This window comes from Xenopus tropicalis, chromosome 10, assembly GCF_000004195.4.
Source record: "Xenopus tropicalis strain Nigerian chromosome 10, UCB_Xtro_10.0, whole genome shotgun sequence".
NCBI lineage: Eukaryota > Metazoa > Chordata > Amphibia > Anura > Pipidae > Xenopus > Xenopus tropicalis.
The window spans coordinates 48,119,287-48,145,045 of record NC_030686.2 but is presented as its reverse complement, the minus strand read 5'-3'; the positions used below and the strand labels follow the sequence as shown (position 1 = coordinate 48,145,045).

Here is a 25,759-nt window from a genome sequence, read left to right as displayed (position 1 = left end):
ACCTTAGAATACATTTCGTTCCTCACCTACAAAGCGCTGGGTGCACACCTCCCTGCTCACCAGCTCCTGCCATACAGTCCGCAGGCTGCCAATCAGATCTCGGGTTTCCTGGTTTTCCATAAAGGATTCCAAAATATTCCCACTGGCGATTACATCCGGGCTTCCATCTTCCTCTCGCTCTGACCCGTCTGCGGCCATCGCTGTGTCCTTTATTGGGCAGATCTTAACGTGCGACCAACCTGGGCTGGGAAAAGCACAGGGATATATATTCAGACAAGTGATACATAATAATGGGGCGAGGGCAGAAAAAATACTGTCACATAATGGGGAGCAAGGATAACAGAGGCACCGCATACACATAGAGATCCTGTCAGATACTGGGGCACAGACCTGCCATATATTTGGTGGGTTCCTGTCAGATACTGGGGCACAGACCTGCCATATATTTGGGGGGTTCCTGTCAGATACTGGGGCACAGACCTGCCATATATTTGGGGGGTTCCTGTCAGATACTGGGGCACAGACCTGCCATATATTTGGGGGGTTCCTGTCAGATACTGGGGCACAGACCTGCCATATATTTGGGGGGTTCCTGTCAGATACTGGGGCACAGACCTGCCATATATTTGGGGGGTTCCTGTCAGATACTGGGGCACAGACCTGCCATATATTTGGGGGGTTCCTGTCAGATACTGGGGCACAGACCTGCCATATATTTGGTGGGTTCCTGTCAGATACTGGGGCACAGACCTGCCATATATTTGGTGGGTTCCTGTCAGATACTGGGGCACAGACCTGCCATATATTTGGTGGGTTCCTGTCAGATACTGGGGCACAGACCTGCCATATATTTGGTGGGTTCCTGTCAGATACTGGGGCACAGACCTGCCATATATTTGGTGGGTTCCTGTCAGATACTGGGGCACAGACCTGCCATATATTTGGTGGGTTCCTGTCAGATACTGGGGCACAGACCTGCCATATATTTGGTGGGGTTCCTGTCAGATACTGGGGCACAGACCTGCCATATATTGTGGGGTTTCCTGTCAGATACTGGGGCACAGACCTGCCATATATTTGGGGGGTTCCTGTCAGATACTGGGGCACAGACCTGCCATATATTTGGGGGTTCCTGTCAGATACTGGGGCACAGACCTGCCATAATATTTGGTGGTTCCTGTCAGATACTGGGGCACAGACCTGCCATATATTTGGGGGGTTCCTGTCAGATACTGGGGCACAGACCTGCCATATATTTGGGGGGTTCCTGTCAGATACTGGGGCACAGACCTGCCATATATTTGGGGGGTTCCTGTCAGATACTGGGGCACAGACCTGCCATATATTTGGGGGGTTCCTGTCAGATACTGGGGCACAGACCTGCCATATATTTGGGGGTTCCTGTCAGATACTGGGGCACTGACCTGCCATATATTTGGGGGGTTCCTGTCAGATACTGGGGGCACAGACTGCCATATATTTGGTGGGTCCTGTCAGATACTGGGGCACAGACCTGCCATATATTTGGGGGGTTCCTGTCAGATACTGGGGCACAGACCTGCCATATATTTGGGGGGTTCCTGTCAGATACTGGGGCACAGAGCTGCCATATATTTGGGGGGTTCCTGTCAGATACTGGGGCACAGAGCTGCCATATATTTGGGGGGTTCCTGTCAGATACTGGGGCACAGACCTGCCATATATTTGATGGGTTCCTGTCAGATACTGGGGCACAGACCTGTGATATATTTGGGGGGTTCCTGTCAGATACTGGGGCACAGAAATTCCATTTATTTGGGGGGTTCCTGTCAGATACTGGGGCACAGACCTGCCATATATTTGGGGGGTTCCTGTCAGATACTGGGCACAGAAATTCCATTTATTTGGGGGGTTCCTGTCAGATACTGGGGCACAGACCTGCCATATATTTGGGGGGGTCTGACAGATACTGGGGCACAGACCTGCCATATATTTGGTGGGTTCCTGTCAGATACTGGGGCACAGACCTGCCATATATTTGGTGGGTTCCTGTCAGATACTGGGGCACAGACCTGCCATATATTTGGGGGGTTCCTGTCAGATACTGGGGCACAGACCTGTCATATATTTGGGGGTTTCCTGTCAGATACTGGGGCACAGAAATTCCATTTATTTGGGGGTTCCTGTCAGATACTGGGGCACAGACCTGCCATATATTTGGGGGGGGGTCTGACAGATACTGGGGCACAGACCTGCCATATATTTGGTGGGTTCCTGTCAGATACTGGGGCACAGACCTGCCATATATTTGGGGGGGGTTCCTGTCAGACACTGGGGCACAGACCTGCCATATATTTGGGGGGTTCCTGTCAGATACTGGGGCACAGACCTGCCATATATTTGGGGGGTTCCTGTCAGATACTGGGGCACAGACCTGCCATATATTGGGGGGTTCCTGACAGATACTGGGGCACAGACCTGCCATATATTTGGGGGTTCCTGTCAGATACTGGGGCACAGACCTGCCATATATTTGGGGGGTTCCTGTCAGATACTGGGGCACAGACCTGCCATATATTTGGGGGGTTCCTGTCAGATACTGGGGCACAGACCTGCCATATATTTGGGGGGGGGTCTGACAGATACTGGGGCACAGAAATTCCATTTATTTGGGGGGGGTCTGACAGATACTGGGGCACAGACCTGCCATATATTTGGGGGGTTCCTGTCAGATACTGGGGCACAGACCTGCCATATATTTGGGGGGTTCCTGTCAGATACTGGGGCACAGACCTGCCATATATTTGGGGGGGGTCTGACAGATACTGGGGCACAGAAATTCCATTTATTTGGGGGGGGTCTGACAGATACTGGGGCACAGACCTGCCATATATTTGGGGGGGGTCTGACAGATACTGGGCACAGACCTGCCATATATTTGGGGGGTTCCTGTCAGATACTGGGGCACAGACCTGCCATATATTTGGGGGGGGTCTGACAGATACTGGGGCACAGACCTGCCATATATTTGGGGGTTCCTGTCAGATACTGGGGCACAGACCTGCCATATATTTGGGGGGTTCCTGTCAGATACTGGGGCACAGACCTTGCCAATGGGCCTCATATATTTGGGGGGTTCCTGTCAGATACTGGGGCACAGACCTGCCATATATTTGGGGGGGTCTGACAGATACTGGGGCACAGACCTGCCATATATTTGGGGGAGTCTGACAGATACTGGGGCACAGAACCTGCCATATATTTGGTGGGTTCCTGTCAGATACTGGGGCACAGACCTGCCATATATTTGGGGGGTTCCTGTCAGATACTGGGGCACAGACCTGCCATATATTTGGGGGGGTCTGACAGATACTGGGGCACAGACCTGCCATATATTTGGGGGGGGTCTGACAGATACTGGGGCACAGACCTGCCATATATTTGGGGGGTTCCTGTCAGATACTGGGGCACAGACCTGCCATATATTTGGGGGGGGTCTGACAGATACTGGGGCACAGACCTGCCATATATTTGGGGGGGGGTCTGACAGATACTGGGGCACAGACCTGCCATATATTTGGGGGGTTCCTGTCAGATACTGGGGCACAGACCTGCCATATATTTGGGGGGGGTCTGACAGATACTGGGGCACAGACCTGCCATATATTTGGGGGGTTCCTGTCAGATACTGGGGCACAGACCTGCCATATATTTGGGGGGGGTCTGACAGATACTGGGGCACAGACCTGCCATATATTTGGGGGTTCCTGTCAGATACTGGGGCACAGACCTGCCATATATTTGGGGGGTTCCTGTCAGATACTGGGGCACAGACCTGCCATATATTTGGGGGGTTCCTGTCAGATACTGGGGCACAGACCTGCCATATATTTGGGGGGTTCCTGTCAGATACTGGGGCACAGACCTGCCATATATTTGGGGGGGTCTGACAGATACTGGGGCACAGACCTGCCATATATTTGGGGGGGGTCTGACAGATACTGGGGCACAGACCTGCCATATATTTGGTGGGTTCCTGTCAGATACTGGGGCACAGACCTGCCATATATTTGGGGGGGGTCTGACAGATACTGGGGCACAGACCTGCCATATATTTGGGGGGGTCTGACAGATACTGGGGGCACAGACCTGCCATATATTTGGGGGGGGTCTGACAGATACTGGGGCACAGACCTGCCATATATTTGGTGGGTTCCTGTCAGATACTGGGGCACAGACCTGCCATATATTTGGGGGGTTCCTGTCAGATACTGGGGCACAGACCTGCCATATATTTGGGGGGGGTCTGACAGATACTGGGGCACAGACCTGCCATATATTTGGGGGGGGTCTGACAGATACTGGGGCACAGACCTGCCATATATTTGGGGGGGGTCTGACAGATACTGGGGCACAGACCTGCCATATATTTGGGGGGGGTCTGACAGATACTGGGGCACAGACCTGCCATATATTTGGGGGGTTCCTGTCAGATACTGGGGCACAGACCTGCCATATATTTGGGGGGTTCCTGACAGATACTGGGGCACAGACCTGCCATATATTTGGGGGGGGTCTGACAGATACTGGGGCACAGACCTGCCATATATTTGGGGGTTCCTGTCAGATACTGGGGCACAGACCTGCCATATATTTGGGGGGTTCCTGTCAGATACTGGGGCACAGACCTGCCATATATTTGGGGGGTTCCTGTCAGATACTGGGGCACAGACCTGCCATATATTTGGGGGGTTCCTGTCAGATACTGGGGCACAGAACCTGCCATATATTTGGGGGGGTCTGACAGATACTGGGGCACAGACCTGCCATATATTTGGGGGGGGTCTGACAGATACTGGGGCACAGACCTGCCATATATTTGGTGGGTTCCTGTCAGATACTGGGGCACAGACCTGCCATATATTTGGGGGGGGGTTCTGACAGATACTGGGCACAGACCTGCCATATATTTGGGGGGCTGACAGACTGGGCCCCTGCCATTATTTGGGGGGGGTCTGACAGATACTGGGGGCACAGACCTGCCATATATTTGGTGGGGTTCCTGTCAGATACTGGGGCACAGACCTGCCATATATTTGGGGGGGGTCTGACAGATACTGGGGCACAGACCTGCCATATATTTGGGGGGTCTGACAGATACTGGGCACAGACCTGCCATATATTTGGGGGGGGTCTGACAGATACTGGGGTACAGACCTGCCATATATTTGGGGGGGTTCCTGACAGATACTGGGGCACAGACCTGCCATATATTTGGTGGGTTCCTGTCAGATACTGGGCACAGACCTGCCATATATTTGGGGGGTTCTGTCAGATACTGGGGGCACAGACCTGCATATATTTGGGGGGGGGTCTGACAGATACTGGGGCACAGACCTGCCATATATTTGGGGGGGGTCTGACAGATACTGGGGCACAGACCTGCCATATATTTGGGGGGGTTCCTGTCAGATACTGGGGCACAGACCTGCCATATATTTGGGGGGGGTCTGACAGATACTGGGGCACAGACCTGCCATATATTTGGGGGGGGGTCTGACAGATACTGGGGCACAGACCTGCCATATATTTGGGGGGTTCCTGTCAGATACTGGGGCACAGACCTGCCATATATTTGGGGGGTTCCTGACAGATACTGGGGCACAGACCTGCCATATATTTGGGGGGGGTCTGACAGATACTGGGGCACAGACCTGCCATATATTTGGGGGGGGTCTGAGATACTGGGGCACAGACCTGCCATATATTTGGGGGGGTCTGACAGATACTGGGGCACAGACCTGCCATATATTTGGGGGGGGTCTGACAGATACTGGGGCACAGACCTGCCATATATTTGGGGGGTTCCTGTCAGATACTGGGGCACAGACCTGCCATATATTTGGGGGGGTTCCTGACAGATACTGGGGCACAGACCTGCCATATATTTGGGGGGGGTCTGACAGATACTGGGGCACAGACCTGCCATATATTTGGGGGTTCCTGTCAGATACTGGGGCACAGACCTGCCATATATTTGGGGGGTTCCTGTCAGATACTGGGGCACAGACCTGCCATATATTTGGGGGGTTCCTGTCAGATACTGGGGCACAGACCTGCCATATATTTGGGGGGTTCCTGTCAGATACTGGGGCACAGACCTGCCATATATTTGGGGGGGTCTGACAGATACTGGGGCACAGACCTGCCATATATTTGGGGGGGTCTGACAGATACTGGGCACAGACCTGCCATATATTTGGTGGGTTCCTGTCAGATACTGGGGCACAGACCTGCCATATATTTGGGGGGGGTCCTGACAGATACTGGGGCACAGACCTGCCATATATTTGGGGGGGTCTGACAGATACTGGGGCACAGACCTGCCATATATTTGGGGGGGGGTCTGACAGATACTGGGGCACAGACCTGCCATATATTTGGTGGGTTCCTGTCAGATACTGGGGCACAGACCTGCCATATATTTGGGGGGGGGTCTGACAGATACTGGGGCACAGACCTGCCATATATTTGGGGGGGTCTGACAGATACTGGGGCACAGACCTGCCATATATTTGGGAGGGGTCTGACAGATACTGGGGCACAGACCTGCCATATATTTGGGGGGTTCCTGACAGATACTGGGGCACAGACCTGCCATATATTTGGTGGGTTCCTGTCAGATACTGGGGCACAGACCTGCCATATATTTGGGGGGTTCCTGTCAGATACTGGGGCACAGACCTGCCATATATTTGGGGGGGGGTCTGACAGATACTGGGGCACAGACCTGCCATATATTTGGGGGGGTCTGACAGATACTGGGGCACAGACCTGCCATATATTTGGGGGGGTTCCTGTCAGATACTGGGGCACAGACCTGCCATATATTTGGGGGGGTCTGACAGATACTGGGGCACAGACCTGCCATATATTTGGGGGGGGGTCTGACAGATACTGGGGCACAGACCTGCCATATATTTGGGGGGTTCCTGTCAGATACTGGGGCACAGACCTGCCATATATTTGGGGGGTTCCTGACAGATACTGGGAGCACAGACCTGCCATATATTTGGGGGGGGTCTGACAGATACTGGGGCACAGACCTGCCATATATTTGGGGGGGGTCTGACAGATACTGGGGCACAGACCTGCCATATATTTGGGGGGGGTCTGACAGATACTGGGGCACAGACCTGCCATATATTTGGTGGGTTCCTGTCAGATACTGGGGCACAGACCTGCCATATATTTGGTGGGTTCCTGTCAGATACTGGGGCACAGACCTGCCATATATTTGGGGGGGGTCTGACAGATACTGGGGCACAGACCTGCCATATATTTGGGGGGTTCCTGTCAGATACTGGGGCACAGACCTGCCATATATTTGGGGGGTTCCTGTCAGATACTGGGGCACAGAAATTCCATTTATTTGGGGGGGTCTGACAGATACTGGGGCACAGACCTGCCATATATTTGGGGGGGGTCTGACAGATACTGGGGGCACAGACCTGCCATATATTTGGGGGGTTCCTGACAGATACTGGGGCACAGACCTGCCATATATTTGGTGGGTTCCTGTCAGATACTGGGGCACAGACCTGCCATATATTTGGGGGGGGTCTGACAGATACTGGGGCACAGACCTGCCATATATTTGGTGGGTTCCTGTCAGATACTGGGGCACAGACCTGCCATATATTTGGGGGGTTCCTGTCAGATACTGGGGCACAGACCTGCCATATATTTGGGGGGGGGTCTGACAGATACTGGGGCACAGACCTGCCATATATTTGGGGGGGGTCTGACAGATACTGGGGCACAGACCTGCCATATATTTGGGGGGTTCCTGTCAGATACTGGGGCACAGACCTGCCATATATTTGGGGGGGGTCTGACAGATACTGGGGCACAGACCTGCCATATATTTGGGGGGGGTCTGACAGATACTGGGGCACAGACCTGCCATATATTTGGGGGGTTCCTGTCAGATACTGGGGCACAGACCTGCCATATATTTGGGGGGTTCCTGACAGATACTGGGGCACAGACCTGCCATATATTTGGGGGGGGTCTGACAGATACTGGGGCACAGACCTGCCATATATTTGGGGGGGGTCTGACAGATACTGGGGCACAGACCTGCCATATATTTGGGGGGGGTCTGACAGATACTGGGGCACAGACCTGCCATATATTTGGTGGGTTCCTGTCAGATACTGGGGCACAGACCTGCCATATATTTGGGGGGGGTCTGACAGATACTGGGGCACAGACCTGCCATATATTTGGTGGGTTCCTGACAGATACTGGGGCACAGACCTGCCATATATTTGGGGGGTTCCTGTCAGATACTGGGGCACAGACCTGCCATATATTTGGGGGGTTCCTGTCAGATACTGGGGCACAGAAATTCCATTTATTTGGGGGGGTCTGACAGATACTGGGGCACAGACCTGCCATATATTTGGGGGGGGTCTGACAGATACTGGGGCACAGACCTGCCATATATTTGGGGGGTTCCTGTCAGATACTGGGGCACAGACCTGCCATATATTTGGGGGGTTCCTGTCAGATACTGGGGCACAGACCCTGCCATATATTTGGGGGGTTCCTGTCAGATACTGGGGCACAGACCTGCCATATATTTGGTGGGTTCCTGACAGATACTGGGGCACAGACCTGCCATATATTTGGGGGGTTCCTGTCAGATACTGGGGCACAGACCTGCCATATATTTGGGGGGTTCCTGTCAGATACTGGGGCACAGACCTGCCATATATTTGGGGGGTTCCTGTCAGATACTGGGGCACAGAAATTCCATTTATTTGGGGGGGTCTGACAGATACTGGGGCACAGACCTGCCATATATTTGGGGGGGGTCTGACAGATACTGGGGCACAGACCTGCCATATATTTGGGGGGTTCCTGACAGATACTGGGGCACAGACCTGCCATATATTTGGTGGGTTCCTGTCAGATACTGGGGCACAGACCTGCCATATATTTGGGGGGTTCCTGTCAGATACTGGGGCACAGACCTGCCATATATTTGGGGGGGGTCTGACAGATACTGGGGCACAGACCTGCCATATATTTGGGGGGGGTCTGACAGATACTGGGGCACAGACCTGCCATATATTTGGGGGGTTCCTGTCAGATACTGGGGCACAGACCTGCCATATATTTGGGGGGTTCCTGTCAGATACTGGGGCACAGACCTGCCATATATTTGGGGGGTTCCTGACAGATACTGGGGCACAGACCTGCCATATATTTGGGGGGGTCTGACAGATACTGGGGCACAGACCTGCCATATATTTGGGGGGGGTCTGACAGATACTGGGGCACAGACCTGCCATATATTTGGGGGGGGTCTGACAGATACTGGGGCACAGACCTGCCATATATTTGGTGGGTTCCTGTCAGATACTGGGGCACAGACCTGCCATATATTTGGTGGGTTCCTGTCAGATACTGGGGCACAGACCTGCCATATATTTGGGGGGGGTCTGACAGATACTGGGGCACAGACCTGCCATATATTTGGGGGGGGTCTGACAGATACTGGGGCACAGACCTGCCATATATTTGGGGGGGGTCTGACAGATACTGGGGCACAGACCTGCCATATATTTGGTGGGTTCCTGACAGATACTGGGGCACAGACCTGCCATATATTTGGGGGGTTCCTGTCAGATACTGGGGCACAGACCTGCCATATATTTGGGGGGTTCCTGTCAGATACTGGGGCACAGACCTGCCATATATTTGGGGGGTTCCTGTCAGATACTGGGGCACAGAAATTCCATTTATTTGGGGGGGTCTGACAGATACTGGGGCACAGACCTGCCATATATTTGGGGGGGGTCTGACAGATACTGGGGCACAGACCTGCCATATATTTGGGGGGTTCCTGTCAGATACTGGGGCACAGACCTGCCATATATTTGGGGGGTTCCTGTCAGATACTGGGGCACAGACCTGCCATATATTTGGGGGGTTCCTGTCAGATACTGGGGCACAGAAATTCCATTTATTTGGGGGGTTCCTGTCAGATACTGGGGCACAGACCTGCCATATATTTGGGGGGGGTCTGACAGATACTGGGGCACAGACCTGCCATATATTTGGGGGGGGTCTGACAGATACTGGGGCACAGACCTGCCATATATTTGGGGGGGGTCTGACAGATACTGGGGCACAGACCTGCCATATATTTGGGGGGGGTCTGACAGATACTGGGGCACAGACCTGCCATATATTTGGGGGGTTCCTGTCAGATACTGGGGCACAGACCTGCCATATATTTGGGGGGTTCCTGTCAGATACTGGGGCACAGACCTGCCATATATTTGGGGGGTTCCTGTCAGATACTGGGGCACAGACCTGCCATATATTTGGGGGGTTCCTGTCAGATACTGGGGCACAGAAATTCCATTTATTTGGGGGGGGTCTGACAGATACTGGGGCACAGACCTGCCATATATTTGGGGGGGGTCTGACAGATACTGGGGCACAGACCTGCCATATATTTGGGGGGTTCCTGTCAGATACTGGGGCACAGACCTGCCATATATTTGGGGGGTCCTGTCAGATACTGGGGCACAGACCTGCCATATATTTGGGGGGGTTCCTGTCAGATACTGGGGCACAGAAATTCCATTTATTTGGGGGGGGGTCTGACAGATACTGGGGCACAGACCTGCCATATATTTGGGGGGTTCCTGACAGATACTGGGGCACAGACCTGCCATATATTTGGGGGGGGTCTGACAGATACTGGGGCACAGACCTGCCATATATTTGGGGGGGGTCTGACAGATACTGGGGCACAGACCTGCCATATATTTGGGGGGGGTCTGACAGATACTGGGGCACAGACCTGCCATATATTTGGTGGGTTCCTGTCAGATACTGGGGCACAGACCTGCCATATATTTGGGGGGGGTCTGACAGATACTGGGGCACAGACCTGCCATATATTTGGTGGGTTCCTGACAGATACTGGGGCACAGACCTGCCATATATTTGGGGGGTTCCTGTCAGATACTGGGGCACAGACCTGCCATATATTTGGGGGGTTCCTGTCAGATACTGGGGCACAGAAATTCCATTTATTTGGGGGGTCTGACAGATACTGGGGCACAGACCTGCCATATATTTGGGGGGGGTCTGACAGATACTGGGGCACAGACCTGCCATATATTTGGGGGGTTCCTGTCAGATACTGGGGCACAGACCTGCCATATATTTGGGGGGTTCCTGTCAGATACTGGGGCACAGACCTGCCATATATTTGGGGGGTTCCTGTCAGATACTGGGGCACAGACCTGCCATATATTTGGTGGGTTCCTGACAGATACTGGGGCACAGACCTGCCATATATTTGGGGGGTTCCTGTCAGATACTGGGGCACAGACCTGCCATATATTTGGGGGGTTCCTGTCAGATACTGGGGCACAGACCTGCCATATATTTGGGGGGTTCCTGTCAGATACTGGGGCACAGAAATTCCATTTATTTGGGGGGGTCTGACAGATACTGGGGCACAGACCTGCCATATATTTGGGGGGGGTCTGACAGATACTGGGGCACAGACCTGCCATATATTTGGGGGGTTCCTGACAGATACTGGGGCACAGACCTGCCATATATTTGGTGGGTTCCTGTCAGATACTGGGGCACAGACCTGCCATATATTTGGGGGGTTCCTGTCAGATACTGGGGCACAGACCTGCCATATATTTGGGGGGGGGTCTGACAGATACTGGGGCACAGACCTGCCATATATTTGGGGGGGGTCTGACAGATACTGGGGCACAGACCTGCCATATATTTGGGGGGTTCCTGTCAGATACTGGGGCACAGACCTGCCATATATTTGGGGGGGGTCTGACAGATACTGGGGCACAGACCTGCCATATATTTGGGGGGGGGTCTGACAGATACTGGGGCACAGACCTGCCATATATTTGGGGGGTTCCTGTCAGATACTGGGGCACAGACCTGCCATATATTTGGGGGGTTCCTGACAGATACTGGGCACAGACCTGCCATATATTTGGGGGGGGTCTGACAGATACTGGGGCACAGACCTGCCATATATTTGGGGGGGGTCTGACAGATACTGGGGCACAGACCTGCCATATATTTGGGGGGGGTCTGACAGATACTGGGGCACAGACCTGCCATATATTTGGTGGGTTCCTGTCAGATACTGGGGCACAGACCTGCCATATATTTGGTGGGTTCCTGTCAGATACTGGGGCACAGACCTGCCATATATTTGGGGGGGGTCTGACAGATACTGGGGCACAGACCTGCCATATATTTGGGGGGGGTCTGACAGATACTGGGGCACAGACCTGCCATATATTTGGGGGGGGTCTGACAGATACTGGGGCACAGACCTGCCATATATTTGGTGGGTTCCTGACAGATACTGGGGCACAGACCTGCCATATATTTGGGGGGTTCCTGTCAGATACTGGGGCACAGACCTGCCATATATTTGGGGGGTTCCTGTCAGATACTGGGGCACAGACCTGCCATATATTTGGGGGGTTCCTGTCAGATACTGGGGCACAGAAATTCCATTTATTTGGGGGGGTCTGACAGATACTGGGGCACAGACCTGCCATATATTTGGGGGGGGTCTGACAGATACTGGGGCACAGACCTGCCATATATTTGGGGGGTTCCTGTCAGATACTGGGGCACAGACCTGCCATATATTTGGGGGGTTCCTGTCAGATACTGGGGCACAGACCTGCCATATATTTGGGGGGTTCCTGTCAGATACTGGGGCACAGAAATTCCATTTATTTGGGGGGTTCCTGTCAGATACTGGGGCACAGACCTGCCATATATTTGGGGGGGTCTGACAGATACTGGGGCACAGACCTGCCATATATTTGGGGGGGGTCTGACAGATACTGGGGCACAGACCTGCCATATATTTGGGGGGGGTCTGACAGATACTGGGGCACAGACCTGCCATATATTTGGGGGGGGTCTGACAGATACTGGGGCACAGACCTGCCATATATTTGGGGGTTCCTGTCAGATACTGGGGCACAGACCTGCCATATATTTGGGGGTTCCTGTCAGATACTGGGGCACAGACCTGCCATATATTTGGGGGGGGGTCTGACAGATACTGGGGCACAGACCTGCCATATATTTGGGGGGGGTCTGACAGATACTGGGGCACAGACCTGCCATATATTTGGGGGGGGTCTGACAGATACTGGGGCACAGACCTGCCATATATTTGGTGGGTTCCTGTCAGATACTGGGGCACAGACCTGCCATATATTTGGGGGGTTCCTGTCAGATACTGGGGCACAGACCTGCCATATATTTGGGGGGGGGTCTGACAGATACTGGGGCACAGACCTGCCATATATTTGGGGGGGGTCTGACAGATACTGGGGCACAGACCTGCCATATATTTGGGGGGTTCCTGTCAGATACTGGGGCACAGACCTGCCATATATTTGGGGGGGGTCTGACAGATACTGGGGCACAGACCTGCCATATATTTGGGGGGGGGTCTGACAGATACTGGGGCACAGACCTGCCATATATTTGGGGGGTTCCTGTCAGATACTGGGGCACAGACCTGCCATATATTTGGGGGGTTCCTGACAGATACTGGGGCACAGACCTGCCATATATTTGGGGGGGGTCTGACAGATACTGGGGCACAGACCTGCCATATATTTGGGGGGGGTCTGACAGATACTGGGGCACAGACCTGCCATATATTTGGGGGGGGTCTGACAGATACTGGGGCACAGACCTGCCATATATTTGGTGGGTTCCTGTCAGATACTGGGGCACAGACCTGCCATATATTTGGTGGGTTCCTGTCAGATACTGGGGCACAGACCTGCCATATATTTGGGGGGGTCTGACAGATACTGGGGCACAGACCTGCCATATATTTGGGGGGGGTCTGACAGATACTGGGGCACAGACCTGCCATATATTTGGGGGGGGTCTGACAGATACTGGGGCACAGACCTGCCATATATTTGGTGGGTTCCTGACAGATACTGGGGCACAGACCTGCCATATATTTGGGGGGTTCCTGTCAGATACTGGGGCACAGACCTGCCATATATTTGGGGGGTTCCTGTCAGATACTGGGGCACAGACCTGCCATATATTTGGGGGGTTCCTGTCAGATACTGGGGCACAGAAATTCCATTTATTTGGGGGGGTCTGACAGATACTGGGGCACAGACCTGCCATATATTTGGGGGGGGTCTGACAGATACTGGGGCACAGACCTGCCATATATTTGGGGGGTTCCTGTCAGATACTGGGGCACAGACCTGCCATATATTTGGGGGTTCCTGTCAGATACTGGGGCACAGACCTGCCATATATTTGGGGGGTTCCTGTCAGATACTGGGGCACAGAAATTCCATTTATTTGGGGGGTTCCTGTCAGATACTGGGGCACAGACCTGCCATATATTTGGGGGGGGTCTGACAGATACTGGGGCACAGACCTGCCATATATTTGGGGGGGGTCTGACAGATACTGGGGCACAGACCTGCCATATATTTGGGGGGGGTCTGACAGATACTGGGGCACAGACCTGCCATATATTTGGGGGGGGTCTGACAGATACTGGGGCACAGACCTGCCATATATTTGGGGGGTTCCTGTCAGATACTGGGGCACAGACCTGCCATATATTTGGGGGGTTCCTGTCAGATACTGGGGCACAGACCTGCCATATATTTGGGGGGTTCCTGTCAGATACTGGGGCACAGACCTGCCATATATTTGGGGGTTCCTGTCAGATACTGGGGCACAGAAATTCCATTTATTTGGGGGGGTCTGACAGATACTGGGGCACAGACCTGCCATATATTTGGGGGGGTCTGACAGATACTGGGGCACAGACCTGCCATATATTTGGGGGGGGTCTGACAGATACTGGGGCACAGACCTGCCATATATTTGGGGGGTTCCTGTCAGATACTGGGGCACAGACCTGCCATATATTTGGGGGGTTCCTGTCAGATACTGGGGCACAGACCTGCCATATATTTGGGGGGTTCCTGTCAGATACTGGGGCACAGAAATTCCATTTATTTGGGGGGGGTCTGACAGATACTGGGGCACTGATTTTACATTCATTTGGAGGGAGGGTTGTGACACACACTGGGGCACAGAGCTGCCATATATCTGACACACACTGGGGCACAGAGCTGCCATATATCTGACACACACTGGGGCACAGAGCTGCCATATATCTGACACACACTGGGGCACAGACTGGGCTTCCTGTCACTATTCTGTCAGACACAGCCCTGTCACATTACACAGCGGAGGGCCATGTGAAACAATGAGTACTGAGGGAGAGCAGAGACCAATCAGCTAACAGAAAGCGTTGGGGTGTTGGGGAGCAGAGAGCAGTAGGGTTGCGCTACGGGGGCCCGCAGAAGTCAAACCAAATCCCCTCACACACTAACATTACACACCCGAACAGTAAATTACTCACTGTACGAAGCTGCAGCTTCCGGGGCCCTCCCACGTGATCCAGCCGCTCGGCCCCGCCCAACCCAGTAACTATGACAAAAAGGCTACTGTGCAAACTACGGGTCCCGGAGAGGGACAAAATGAGAGTGAATGCAAGCACAGAGCAAGGCGTGTATCGCTCTACCTACACCATTCTCCCATCGGGTGGTGTGTGTGGCATCTCAGTGTTACCCACAGCCCTGTGTGTTGGCCCTCCTACTACTATATAAAGCAAAGTTCATGCTTGTTATACTGTAGTTGTGAGTAAAGGAGATGCTGGGAGTTGTAGTTCTGTAGATGGATGTCAGACGTGGTTAAAAATGGATCTTTATTTACAGCTTTTGTTAAAACACCCAGGATGAGGCTGGGGTGTGCAGGGCCCATCAGACCTGGTTTAATCTGACCTTTATTTACAGATTTTTGTTTTTTTCTAACTCCCAGTGTGAGGCTGGGGTGCTGCAGGGCCCTGTCAGTCTGGAGAATGCATACATTATACTATCTTCAGCCTGATCAGGGGAGACCAATAGGAAGCACCAGTGGGGATCAGGTGGGGGTAGGTGAGCCCCCAGGTATTGTACTGATGCCCCGCCAGCCCAACACTAAAACACCCACATACAGGCCCAGACTGGCAATCTGTGGCTTCTGGCAAATGCCAGTAACATGCCATAGTCACTATTTAGTGGGGGGGTTTTACATCCCAGTCCAAACCTGCCCCACCGGTGCCAGAAAGATAGTGGATCTGCCATATAGTTCTGCTGTGTGCCCCCTATTACCATATAACAAAGGGAATTTTTACACTTGGGACAAAATGCTCTGCTATATAGGTGCCCATGTCCCTTTCTTTTTCTCTTCCTTCTTACCCCCCTCTTCAGCTTTCCTCCTTTTAGAGCCACACTGGAATATAAACAACTCCCCCCCCCCAAATCCTGGGGGAAGCTTATAGGAGGACTAAAGTCACAATCACCGGGTGGTGCCAAATGCCAAACATAAGGCTCCCCACCTCCCCCCCTTAACAAAGTCAATGTACATGGATACAAATTTTTGGGGTGCTGCATGGTATCATGGGCATTACACTGGCCAACCCCTTCCCCAGCCCTTTATTCCTGCCCGCTGGCCTCCTTATACCCATAGCCCTTGCTTCTCCATTAGCAAACTTCATATTGGCAATGTCTCCTTCAATATATCTTTAATGGTGTTTAAAGCCTTTGCCATCAGTAAAGGGTTAAAACCCTCTGCCCCCTCCCTTTCCCATAGCACAGTCTCTGTCCCCCATAGCAGTGTTGCCCCCTGTGCTTTCTCCAAGTTCTGCAGGACCCCCCGACCATTGCCTTTGCCAGTTGGGCACAGTCCCTCTCTAGTTGCTTCCTGGCAGCAGCCTTGCTTTTTGGCTTTGCAGCAGTTTGTAGCTGCTCTGGGAGGGGGGGGGGCAGTAAGTATCAGTTGGTTTGGGGAGATCTTGCCCCCCCCTGCAGATTCTCTCCAGACCCCTCCCCCATCCTCCCTTCTAATTGGCTGCACCTGCAGCTAGGGGTGACACCTTTTGTGGAAACAATAAATACCAACCTTCCTATATTTTAATCTTATTTTCCTATTAATAACATTGGCATTAAGCAGCATTTTTACCGGCCAGGTGGCAACGTTACCTGCAGTCTCCACTGCCATTCTTCCTTAATTGTTTGCATTCAATATGGCAGCTCCCTCTTCCAGCAGATGGCTGGCTTTCTCCTCTGTACCGCTGCTGGTTCCTGGTCTCCCCCACAGCTTGGTGTCACTCTCCTCCATGTCCAGTGTCCATTACCCACTTTGTAGCTATGGGGGGTCTGCTCATTCCAAGGGGGCTGCTTCCAGGGATAAAGATAACTTGGGACTCCCTGGGCAGGTTCTAAGGGATTTCATTATCAGAAAGTTACAGTTTCACAGGCTCTTGCACAGGGAGTTTAGATGCATTCAGCCCAGTAAAACTAGTGTGCAACTTGGATATGGATCCTTCAGGCACCGCATAACTAATATCACAAGATTTCTGTGTACTGCTTAGCTTTGTATTAACATGTATGCTCTGTGTCTTTTAAATGACTGCTGTACTCTGTTCCTGCTGAATTGTGCTTAGTACAGGGGAATCCCTATGTGCCATAGTTTTATGGTATCTCTCTGTACAGGCTATGGGCAAACTTAGGGGGCTGTTCCTGCTGAATTGTGCTTAGTACAGGGGAATCCCTATGTGCCATAGTTTTATGGTATCTCTCTGTACAGGCTATGGGCAAACTTAGGGGGCTGTTCCTGCTGAATTGTGCTTAGTACAGGGGAATCCCTATGTGCCATAGTTTTATGGTATCTCTCTGTACAGGCTATGGGCAAACTTAGGGGGCTGTTCCTGCTGAATTGTGCTTAGTACAGGGGAATCCCTATGTGCCATAGTTTTATGGTATCTCTCTGTACAGGCTATGAGCAAACTTAGAGGGCTGTTCCTGCTGAATTGTGCTTAGTACAGGGGAATTCCTATGTGCCATAGTTTTATGGTATCTCTCTGTACAGGCTATGAGCAAACTTAGGGGGCTGTTCCTGCTGAATTGTGCTTAGTACAGGGGAATCCCTATGTGCCATAGTTTTATGGTATCTCTCTGTACAGGCTATGAGCAAACTTAGGGGGCTGTTCCTGCTGAATTGTGCTTAGTACAGGGGAATCCCTATGTGCCATAGTTTTATGGTATCTCTCTGTACAGGCTATGGGCAAACTTAGGGGGCTGTTCCTGCTGAATTGTGCTTAGTACAGGGGAATCCCTATGTGCCATAGTTTTATGGTATCTCTCTGTACAGGCTATGAGCAAACTTAGAGGGCTGTTCCTGCTGAATTGTGCTTAGTACAGGGGAATTCCTATGTGCCATAGTTTTATGGTATCTCTCTGTACAGGCTATGGGCAAACTTAGGGGGCTGTTCCTGCTGAATTGTGCTTAGTACAGGGGAATCCCTATGTGCCATAGTTTTATGGTATCTCTCTGTACAGGCTATGGGCAAACTTAGGGGGCTGTTCCTGCTGAATTGTGCTTAGTACAGGGGAATCCCTATGTGCCATAGTTTTATGGTATCTCTCTGTACAGGCTATGAGCAAACTTAGGGGGCTGTTCCTGCTGAATTGTGCTTAGTACAGGGGAATCCCTATGTGCCATAGTTTTATGGTATCTCTCTGTACAGGCTATGAGCAAACTTATGGGGCTGTTCCTGCTGAATTGTGCTCAATATAAGGGAATCCCTATGCTGCTCTAGTTTCATAGTATCTGTACGAGATATGGCAAAAATCTCATTCTTTGCAAATTCAGGGGTTGAGTCAGTGGAAAACAAATCAAGACAGACATAAATATATTTACCAGTTAGTATTTCTATAGAAAAGAAGGCATAGTTTGCCTTTAAAGCAATGCATTATTCAGTAAAGAGGCAAGTCCAACTGCGGGGGTGATTAGTAATGTCCAATCACATCTCCATTTGATCACAAGTTATCCAAGACGGCCTCCATGAGGTTTAATGAACTGGGCCGAAACTCAGGCCCAAAGTGGTTCCAGTTGTTGAGGGAATGGAATAGCTGGTACAGCAGGGATCGGGTCTCGAACCCTGGTGCTTTAGGGATCTTCCTGTGATAGCCTGAGAAGAAAGCCCTTCCCTGGGCTCCAAACATCTCCCCAATGGACAGATCAAACTCGGAGTGGCCATAGAAGGACCCCGGGTCGAACAGAAAGGGGCCCAAATCATCCTCAGCAACATTGGCTTCCCATAAATCCCCATGGAGCAGGGACGGAGTGATCACTGTGTCTTTAAATGCCTTGTGCAGCTTTATCTAGGGCAGAAGACGGGAGAAGGTTTGTGCTCCAGAACCATTATCTACCAATATAGAGTGGGTCCGATGACCCAACCCAGTCTGTCTTAAAGGGGTGGTTATAAAAAAAACCAATTCAACTTTTCAATTGGTCTTCATTATTTATTTATCGTTTTTTTAATTATTTGGCTTTTTCCAATTGGGGGTCACCGGCAGCCAAACACTATTGCTTTGTGAGGCTTCAGTTTTATTGTTACTTTATATAACCAATGTTTCTATTCCAATGCTCTCCTGTAAATATAACACTCTCTCATTCAATCAACTCCCTGGTTGCTAAGGATCCTAGCAACTAGATACTTGTTGAAACTCCAAACTGGAGAGCTGCTGAAAAAAAAAGTAATTAAAAAACTACAAAAAACATGAAGACCAATTGCAAATTGTCTCAGAATATTACTCTCTACTCTTTGTTTCTACACCTCCACCTACCAACAGAAGGCCACTCAATGTAACCACTACTCCTGTAACCAATAATGGTACCTGCAGCTCCGCCCAGAGGCTTAGCACTGCCCTGTCCCCGTAGTTCTCCGCAATAAGATCCAGCTGCGGCTTCAGTCTCTGACGGGCAAAGAAGGTGGCCCAGTCATCTTGCCAGTCATTCACCTGGGCACAGAGAGAGAGACCAGGCTGTTATAGTGGCCACTATTTTTGGCCACTCCCTAATCCATTAGGCCACACCCTACTTAGTCAAACGCTTCCCAGATTGCATGAATGTCTGCCATTTGCCGCTAGTGGATACTATAAGAAACTGTAAGAGATAACTAGGGGTGTAACTATGCCCCCCCCCCTCACAGCTGTAGTGGTACAGCCCCGGTACCAACCTGTGGGATATACCCGCAGCAGGTCACGGTGTGGAACCCAAACTTATCCACCGCCTGCTTCCTTTCACCTGGAAGGTACAAAACAGGTTGCTAAGCAGTTATTTCTATAGCGCTGGGATATGGGTGGTGCCACGGGTCTCACCGACAGTGCCCTTTTGCCTCTGGCTCTTCCTCTCCAGCAACATGTTGTGCAGATGCAGGTCGGCCAGCTGCTCCCCCAGCTTCTCAGCAAACCTATTGGGGGCAAGTGGGAAGCTTTACTTACATTTCTCTGTGCATCGCTGAGAGCCTGCGCCAAATGCGTGGTGTATTTGCCCTTACCTGCCTATGCTTCTCATCTCAAGATACTCCAAAACCAGCAGCCCCCCTCCGCTGGGTAGATCAGCCATAGCAATGGGTTCTGGAACGCGCACCGTGCCTGTTTCCCCGATGGCCTGGAGGCTCGCTGCTTCCCCGCTAAACATTGTTTTGGCCTGTAAAGTGGGCGATTTGATCATAGGGCAATTCCATACAAGTATCTCTCACTTAATTTTATATAATATACAGTTTGCCCATTTCTCTATGGGACTAAACTGTAAATTATATCCTTATGAGCTTAATAGTGTAATTTTTGTCACATGACTCACTGAAACTTGTATATTATAATAAATAAAATATCCCCTGTTCTAAAATATGAGGATATCAGTCACCTCGGAGTTACATGACCTGTTTAAGGAAAAGGCCTTTGGCCTCATAGCTTTATATGGTTATGGAACCCCTCGGGGACTTATAATATCCCTATATGTTACAATAGGGGGCACTTTATTCACTATATATTATAAGGAACTCCTCAGAGACTTATAATATCCCTATATGTTACAATAGGGGGTACTTTATTCACTATATATTATAAGGAACTCCTCGGGGGCTTATAATATCCCTATATGTTACAATAGGGGGCACTTTATTCACTATATATTATAAGGAACTCCTCAGAGACTTATAATATCCCTATATGTTACAATAGGGGGCACTTTATTCATTATATATTATAAGGAACTCCTCGGGGGCTTATAATATCCCTATATGTTACAATAGGGGGTACTTTATTCACTATATAATAACCTCTGCTCAGGGGACCTATAGGCTAATAATTGGGGCTCACTGGGGGGGGGGTACCAGCTATACCAGTGCAGGAATGGCAGATAAGCGCTGTAGAAAACAATGGTGTTTTATCTGTTATCTGCTATGTAACCTGCACCTTTTCTCCTTTTTTTACAGCTGGAATTACTGCCCCCGGGGCTACACAGCGGGGTATTTATATAAACTATAGTAGGGTTTCTGTAGCAAACACCCCAGCTGTACCAGTGCAGGAATGGCTGCCCCCCGGGGCTACACAGCGGGGTATTTATATAAACTATAGTAGGGTTTCTGTAGCAAACACCCCAGCTGTACCAGTGCAGGAACGGCTGCCCCCCGGGGCTACACAGCGGGGTATTTATATAAACTATAGTAGGGTTTCTGTAGCAAACACCCCAGCTGTACCAGTGCAGGAACGGCTGCCCCCGGGGCTACACAGCGGGGTATTTATATAAACTATAGTAGGGTTTCTGTAGCAAACACCCCAGCTGTACCAGTGCAGGAACGGCTGCCTCAGGGGCTACACAGCGGGGTATTTATATAAACTATAGTAGGGTTTCTGTAGCAAACACCCCAGCTGTACCAGTGCAGGAATGGCTGCCCCCGGGGCTACACAGCGGGGTATTTATATAAACTATAGTAGGGTTTCTGTAGCAAACACCCCAGCTGTACCAGTGCAGGAATGGCTGCCCCCGGGGCTACACAGCGGGGTATTTATATAAACTATAGTAGGGTTTCTGTAGCAAACACCCCAGCTGTACCAGTGCAGGAACGGCTGCCCCCGGGGCTACACAGCGGGGTATTTATATAAACTATAGTAGGGTTTCTGTAGCGAACACCCCAGCTGTACCGGCGCAGGAATGGCTGCCCCCGGGGCTACACAGCGGGGTATTTATATAAACTATAGTAGGGTTTCTGTAGCAAACACCCCAGCTGTACCAGTGCAGGAATGGCTGCCCCCGGGGCTACACAGCGGGGTATTTATATAAACTATAGTAGGGTTTCTGTAGCAAACACCCCAGCTGTACCAGTGCAGGAATGGCTGCCCCCCGGGGCTACACAGCGGGGTATTTATATAAACTATAGTAGGGTTTCTGTAGCAAACACCCCAGCTGTACCAGTGCAGGAATGGCTGCCCCCGGGGCTACACAGCGGGGTATTTATATAAACTATAGTAGGGTTTCTGTAGCAAACACCCCAGCTGTACCAGTGCAGGGCAACAGTACATTATATTATAATTACTTTAAAACATTTTCATATTTTGGTGTTACTGTTCCTTTAACAGGAAAATCATTCAGAACACTAGTGAAGATATGACCTGTGCCCTGCAGTTGATCTTGACAAACACTCTCCCCCGGTCGGTGTCGTAGCTCAGTGCTTGGCTGATGAAGCCCCCCTGGCAGTGCCCGGCCTGCGTAAGAACGGAGGTCTTCAGCACTTTCCTTAATTCTTCCTCCAGCTCCAGGAGCCCCACGACACCAGCCTTCAGCAGAAGCCTCCTCTGTGGCAACAAGGGATCCCTGTGAGCTGCAAGATACGGATTAAATTCACAATCCCAAAAATAAATTGGAACTGGCATCCCCCAAATGTCAACAATCACGTTATTATTTACTAGTAATATCAGCTGTGCCTGGGGCATCTCTGCCAATCCACGTATCAGCTGCCAATAGGAAGGAGTAGGAATGTTCTGGGCACACAATAAGCTGTACCCCCATACTGTACTGTCTAAGGGAAACACTATGGCACCCCCTACCCATATGTATAAATACAAATATACAGAGAAGGAATGTTCTGGGCACACAATAAGCTGTACCCCCATACTGTACTGTCTAAGGGAAACACTATGGCACCCCCTACCCATATGTATAAATACAAATATACAGAGAAGGAATGTTCTGGGCACACAATAAGCTGTACCCCCATACTGTACTGTCTAAGGGAAACACTATGGCACTCCCTACCCATATGTATAAATACAAATATACAGAGAAGGAATGTTCTGGGCACACAATAAGCTGTACCCCCATACTGTACTGTCTAAGGGAAACACTATGGCACCTCCTACCCATATGTATAAATACAAATATACAGAGAAGGGATGTTCTGGGCACACAATAAGCTGTACCCCCATACTGTACTGTCTAAGGGAAACACTATGGCACCTCCTACCCATATGTATAAATACAAATATGCAGAGAAGGAATGTTCTGGGCACACAATAAGCTGTACCCGCATACTGTACTGTCTAAGGGAAACACTATGGCACCCCTACCCATATGTATAAATACAAATATACAGAGAAGGAATGTTCTGGGCACACAATAAGCTGTACCCCATACTGTACTGTCTAAGGGAAACACTATGGCACCCCCTACCCATATGTATAAATACAAATATACAGAGAAGGAATGTTCTGGGCACACAATAAGCTGTACCCCCATACTGTACTGTCTAAGGGAAACACTATGGCACCCCCTACCCATATGTATAAATACAAATATACAGAGAAGGAATGTTCTGGGCACACAATAAGCTGTACCCCCATACTGTACTGTCTATGGGAAACACTATGGCACCCCATACCCATATGTATAAATACAAATATACAGAGAAGGAATGTTCTGGGCACACAATAAGCTGTACCCCCATACTGTACTGTCTAAGGGAAACACTATGGCACCTCCTACCCATATGTATAAATACAAATATACAGAGAAGGAATGTTCTGGGCACACAATAAGCTGTACCCCCATACTGTACTGTCTAAGGGATACACTATGGCACCTCCTACCCATATGTATAAATACAAATATACAGAGAAGGAATGCTCTGGGCACACAATAAGCTGTACCCCCATACTGTACTGTCTAAGGGAAACACTATGGCACCTCCTACCCATATGTATAAATACAAATATACAGAGAAGGAATGTTCTGGGCACACAATAAGCTGTACCCCCATACTGTACTGTCTAAGGGAAACACTATGGCACCTCCTACCCATATGTATAAATACAAATATACAGAGAAGGAATGTTCTGGGCACACAATAAGCTGTACCCCCATACTGTACTGTCTAAGGGAAACACTATGGCACCCCCTACCCATATGTATAAATACAAATATACAGAGAAGGAATGTTCTGGGCACACAATAAGCTGTACCCCCATACTGTACTGTCTAAGGGAAACACTATGGCACCTCCTACCCATATGTATAAATACAAATATACAGAGAAGGAATGTTCTGGGCACACAATAAGCTGTACCCCCATACTGTACTGTCTAAGGGAAACACTATGGCACCTCCCTACCCATATGTATAAATACAAATATACAGAGAAGGAATGTTCTGGGCACACAATAAGCTGTACCCCCATACTGTACTGTCTAAGGGAAACACTATGGCACCTCCTACCCATATGTATAAATACAAATATACAGAGAAGGAATGTTCTGGGCACACAATAAGCTGTACCCCCATACTGTACTGTCTAAGGGAAACACTATGGCACCCCCTATCCATATGTATAAATACAAATATACAGAGAAGGAATGTTCTGCTGGTACAATAAACCAATCAAGAGTAGGTTATCATCTTACAGACAACTGAACAATCGAGGGGGTACCAACAGACCTCATACACAGTCCTGTGCTAACAGTTTGCTCCGGTTCAGTCTGCAACAGAGCTGACATTATCCTTTTAATTTCTATAGCAGACAAAAATACAAAATATTCACAAACTGCCCTAAAATTTCTCTTGGAAACAAACAAGCAGGTTCTGCGATGTTCCCTTCAGTGGAATAACTGGTTTATCAGAGCAAAGTGTAAGAACAGCCACAAATGTTTGGGGTGTTTTAAAAAAAAAAAAAAGATTTAAATAACAGAGATCCCCTAAAGCTCCATTACCCTGTATTGATGGGAAGGGATTGGGCACTTACCTGCCATCCCCAGAGCCAGAGGTGGGCAGTCCCGCAGGCACCACAAGCTGCTGTTCCTTACTGGGACCCAAGTGAGATTTGGATCAGTCCGTGTCCCTCCTGCTCTGGTGTCAGTCTCCTCCCTAAGGAGTTTTCTTACCTCTTTAAGTGCTAATTATATGTAACAAAGGAAACTTTGGTAAATGATCTGCAGGATGGAGACCCCCGGCCGTCGCCGCAGATTGGATCTGCTTTGGGTACAATGGTGGCGACGGGTGCTTGAAGGGATTAGCGGACAATAGTGTAAAATAAAAACCTGGGGCACAAAGAAAGAACAATCCAGTTTGATAATTTGACCCAGTAATAAATTCCATTAACCTTCGTGGCTTTCAGTTCTGCAAGGGAAACAGCCGTGGCATAGAGGTATATGGGCCAATCAGGTGTATGGCCACCGTCCTATTGTTACACCAGTTTGGGCCAACAGCCGGAACCATCAGAACTGCTGCAGCACCTTTT

At 50.4% G+C, this 25,759-nt stretch overlaps 2 protein-coding genes across 3 annotated transcripts in view; both read right to left on the bottom strand.

The window, feature by feature from the left end:
- The window catches only part of tbcd (tubulin folding cofactor D), a 115,147-nt gene extending 99,544 nt beyond the window's left edge, over window positions 1–15,603 (bottom strand). Inside the window, exons 1-2 of one of the 2 annotated variants that reach the window (XM_031894165.1) lie at window positions 15,506–15,603; window positions 27–244 (exon numbers count right to left, since the gene is read on the bottom strand). In XM_031894165.1, coding sequence (XP_031750025.1) covers window positions 27–198 — 172 coding nt within the window. In that variant the 5' untranslated portion in view covers window positions 199–244; window positions 15,506–15,603. 2 annotated transcript variants of the gene reach the window in all.
- Window positions 15,604–18,872: 3,269 nt separating this feature from the next.
- fn3k (fructosamine 3 kinase) lies at window positions 18,873–25,317 on the bottom strand. Its single transcript, NM_001015844.1, has 7 exons — window positions 25,265–25,317; window positions 22,644–22,852; window positions 20,528–20,679; window positions 20,349–20,440; window positions 20,207–20,274; window positions 19,866–19,988; window positions 18,873–19,349 (listed from the first exon to the last, which is right to left on the bottom strand). The coding sequence occupies exons 1-7, from the start codon at window positions 25,269–25,271 to the stop codon at window positions 19,005–19,007; spliced, it is 996 nt and encodes a 331-aa protein (NP_001015844.1). The 5' UTR covers window positions 25,272–25,317; the 3' UTR covers window positions 18,873–19,004.
- Window positions 25,318–25,759: the final 442 nt, after the last annotated feature.

What these genes read in the sequence shown, in the direction of transcription:
- fn3k (NM_001015844.1), bottom strand. An exon ending in GAGGCAAAAGGGCACTGTCG is followed by an intron (nt 20,275 to 20,348) that starts GTGAGACCCGTG and finishes TGTACCTTCCAG; the next exon opens with GTGAAAGGAAGCAGGCGGTG. An exon ending in GCCTCTGGGCGGAGCTGCAG is followed by an intron (nt 19,350 to 19,865) that starts GTACCATTATTG and finishes CTTCTGCCCTAG; the next exon opens with ATAAAGCTGCACAAGGCATT.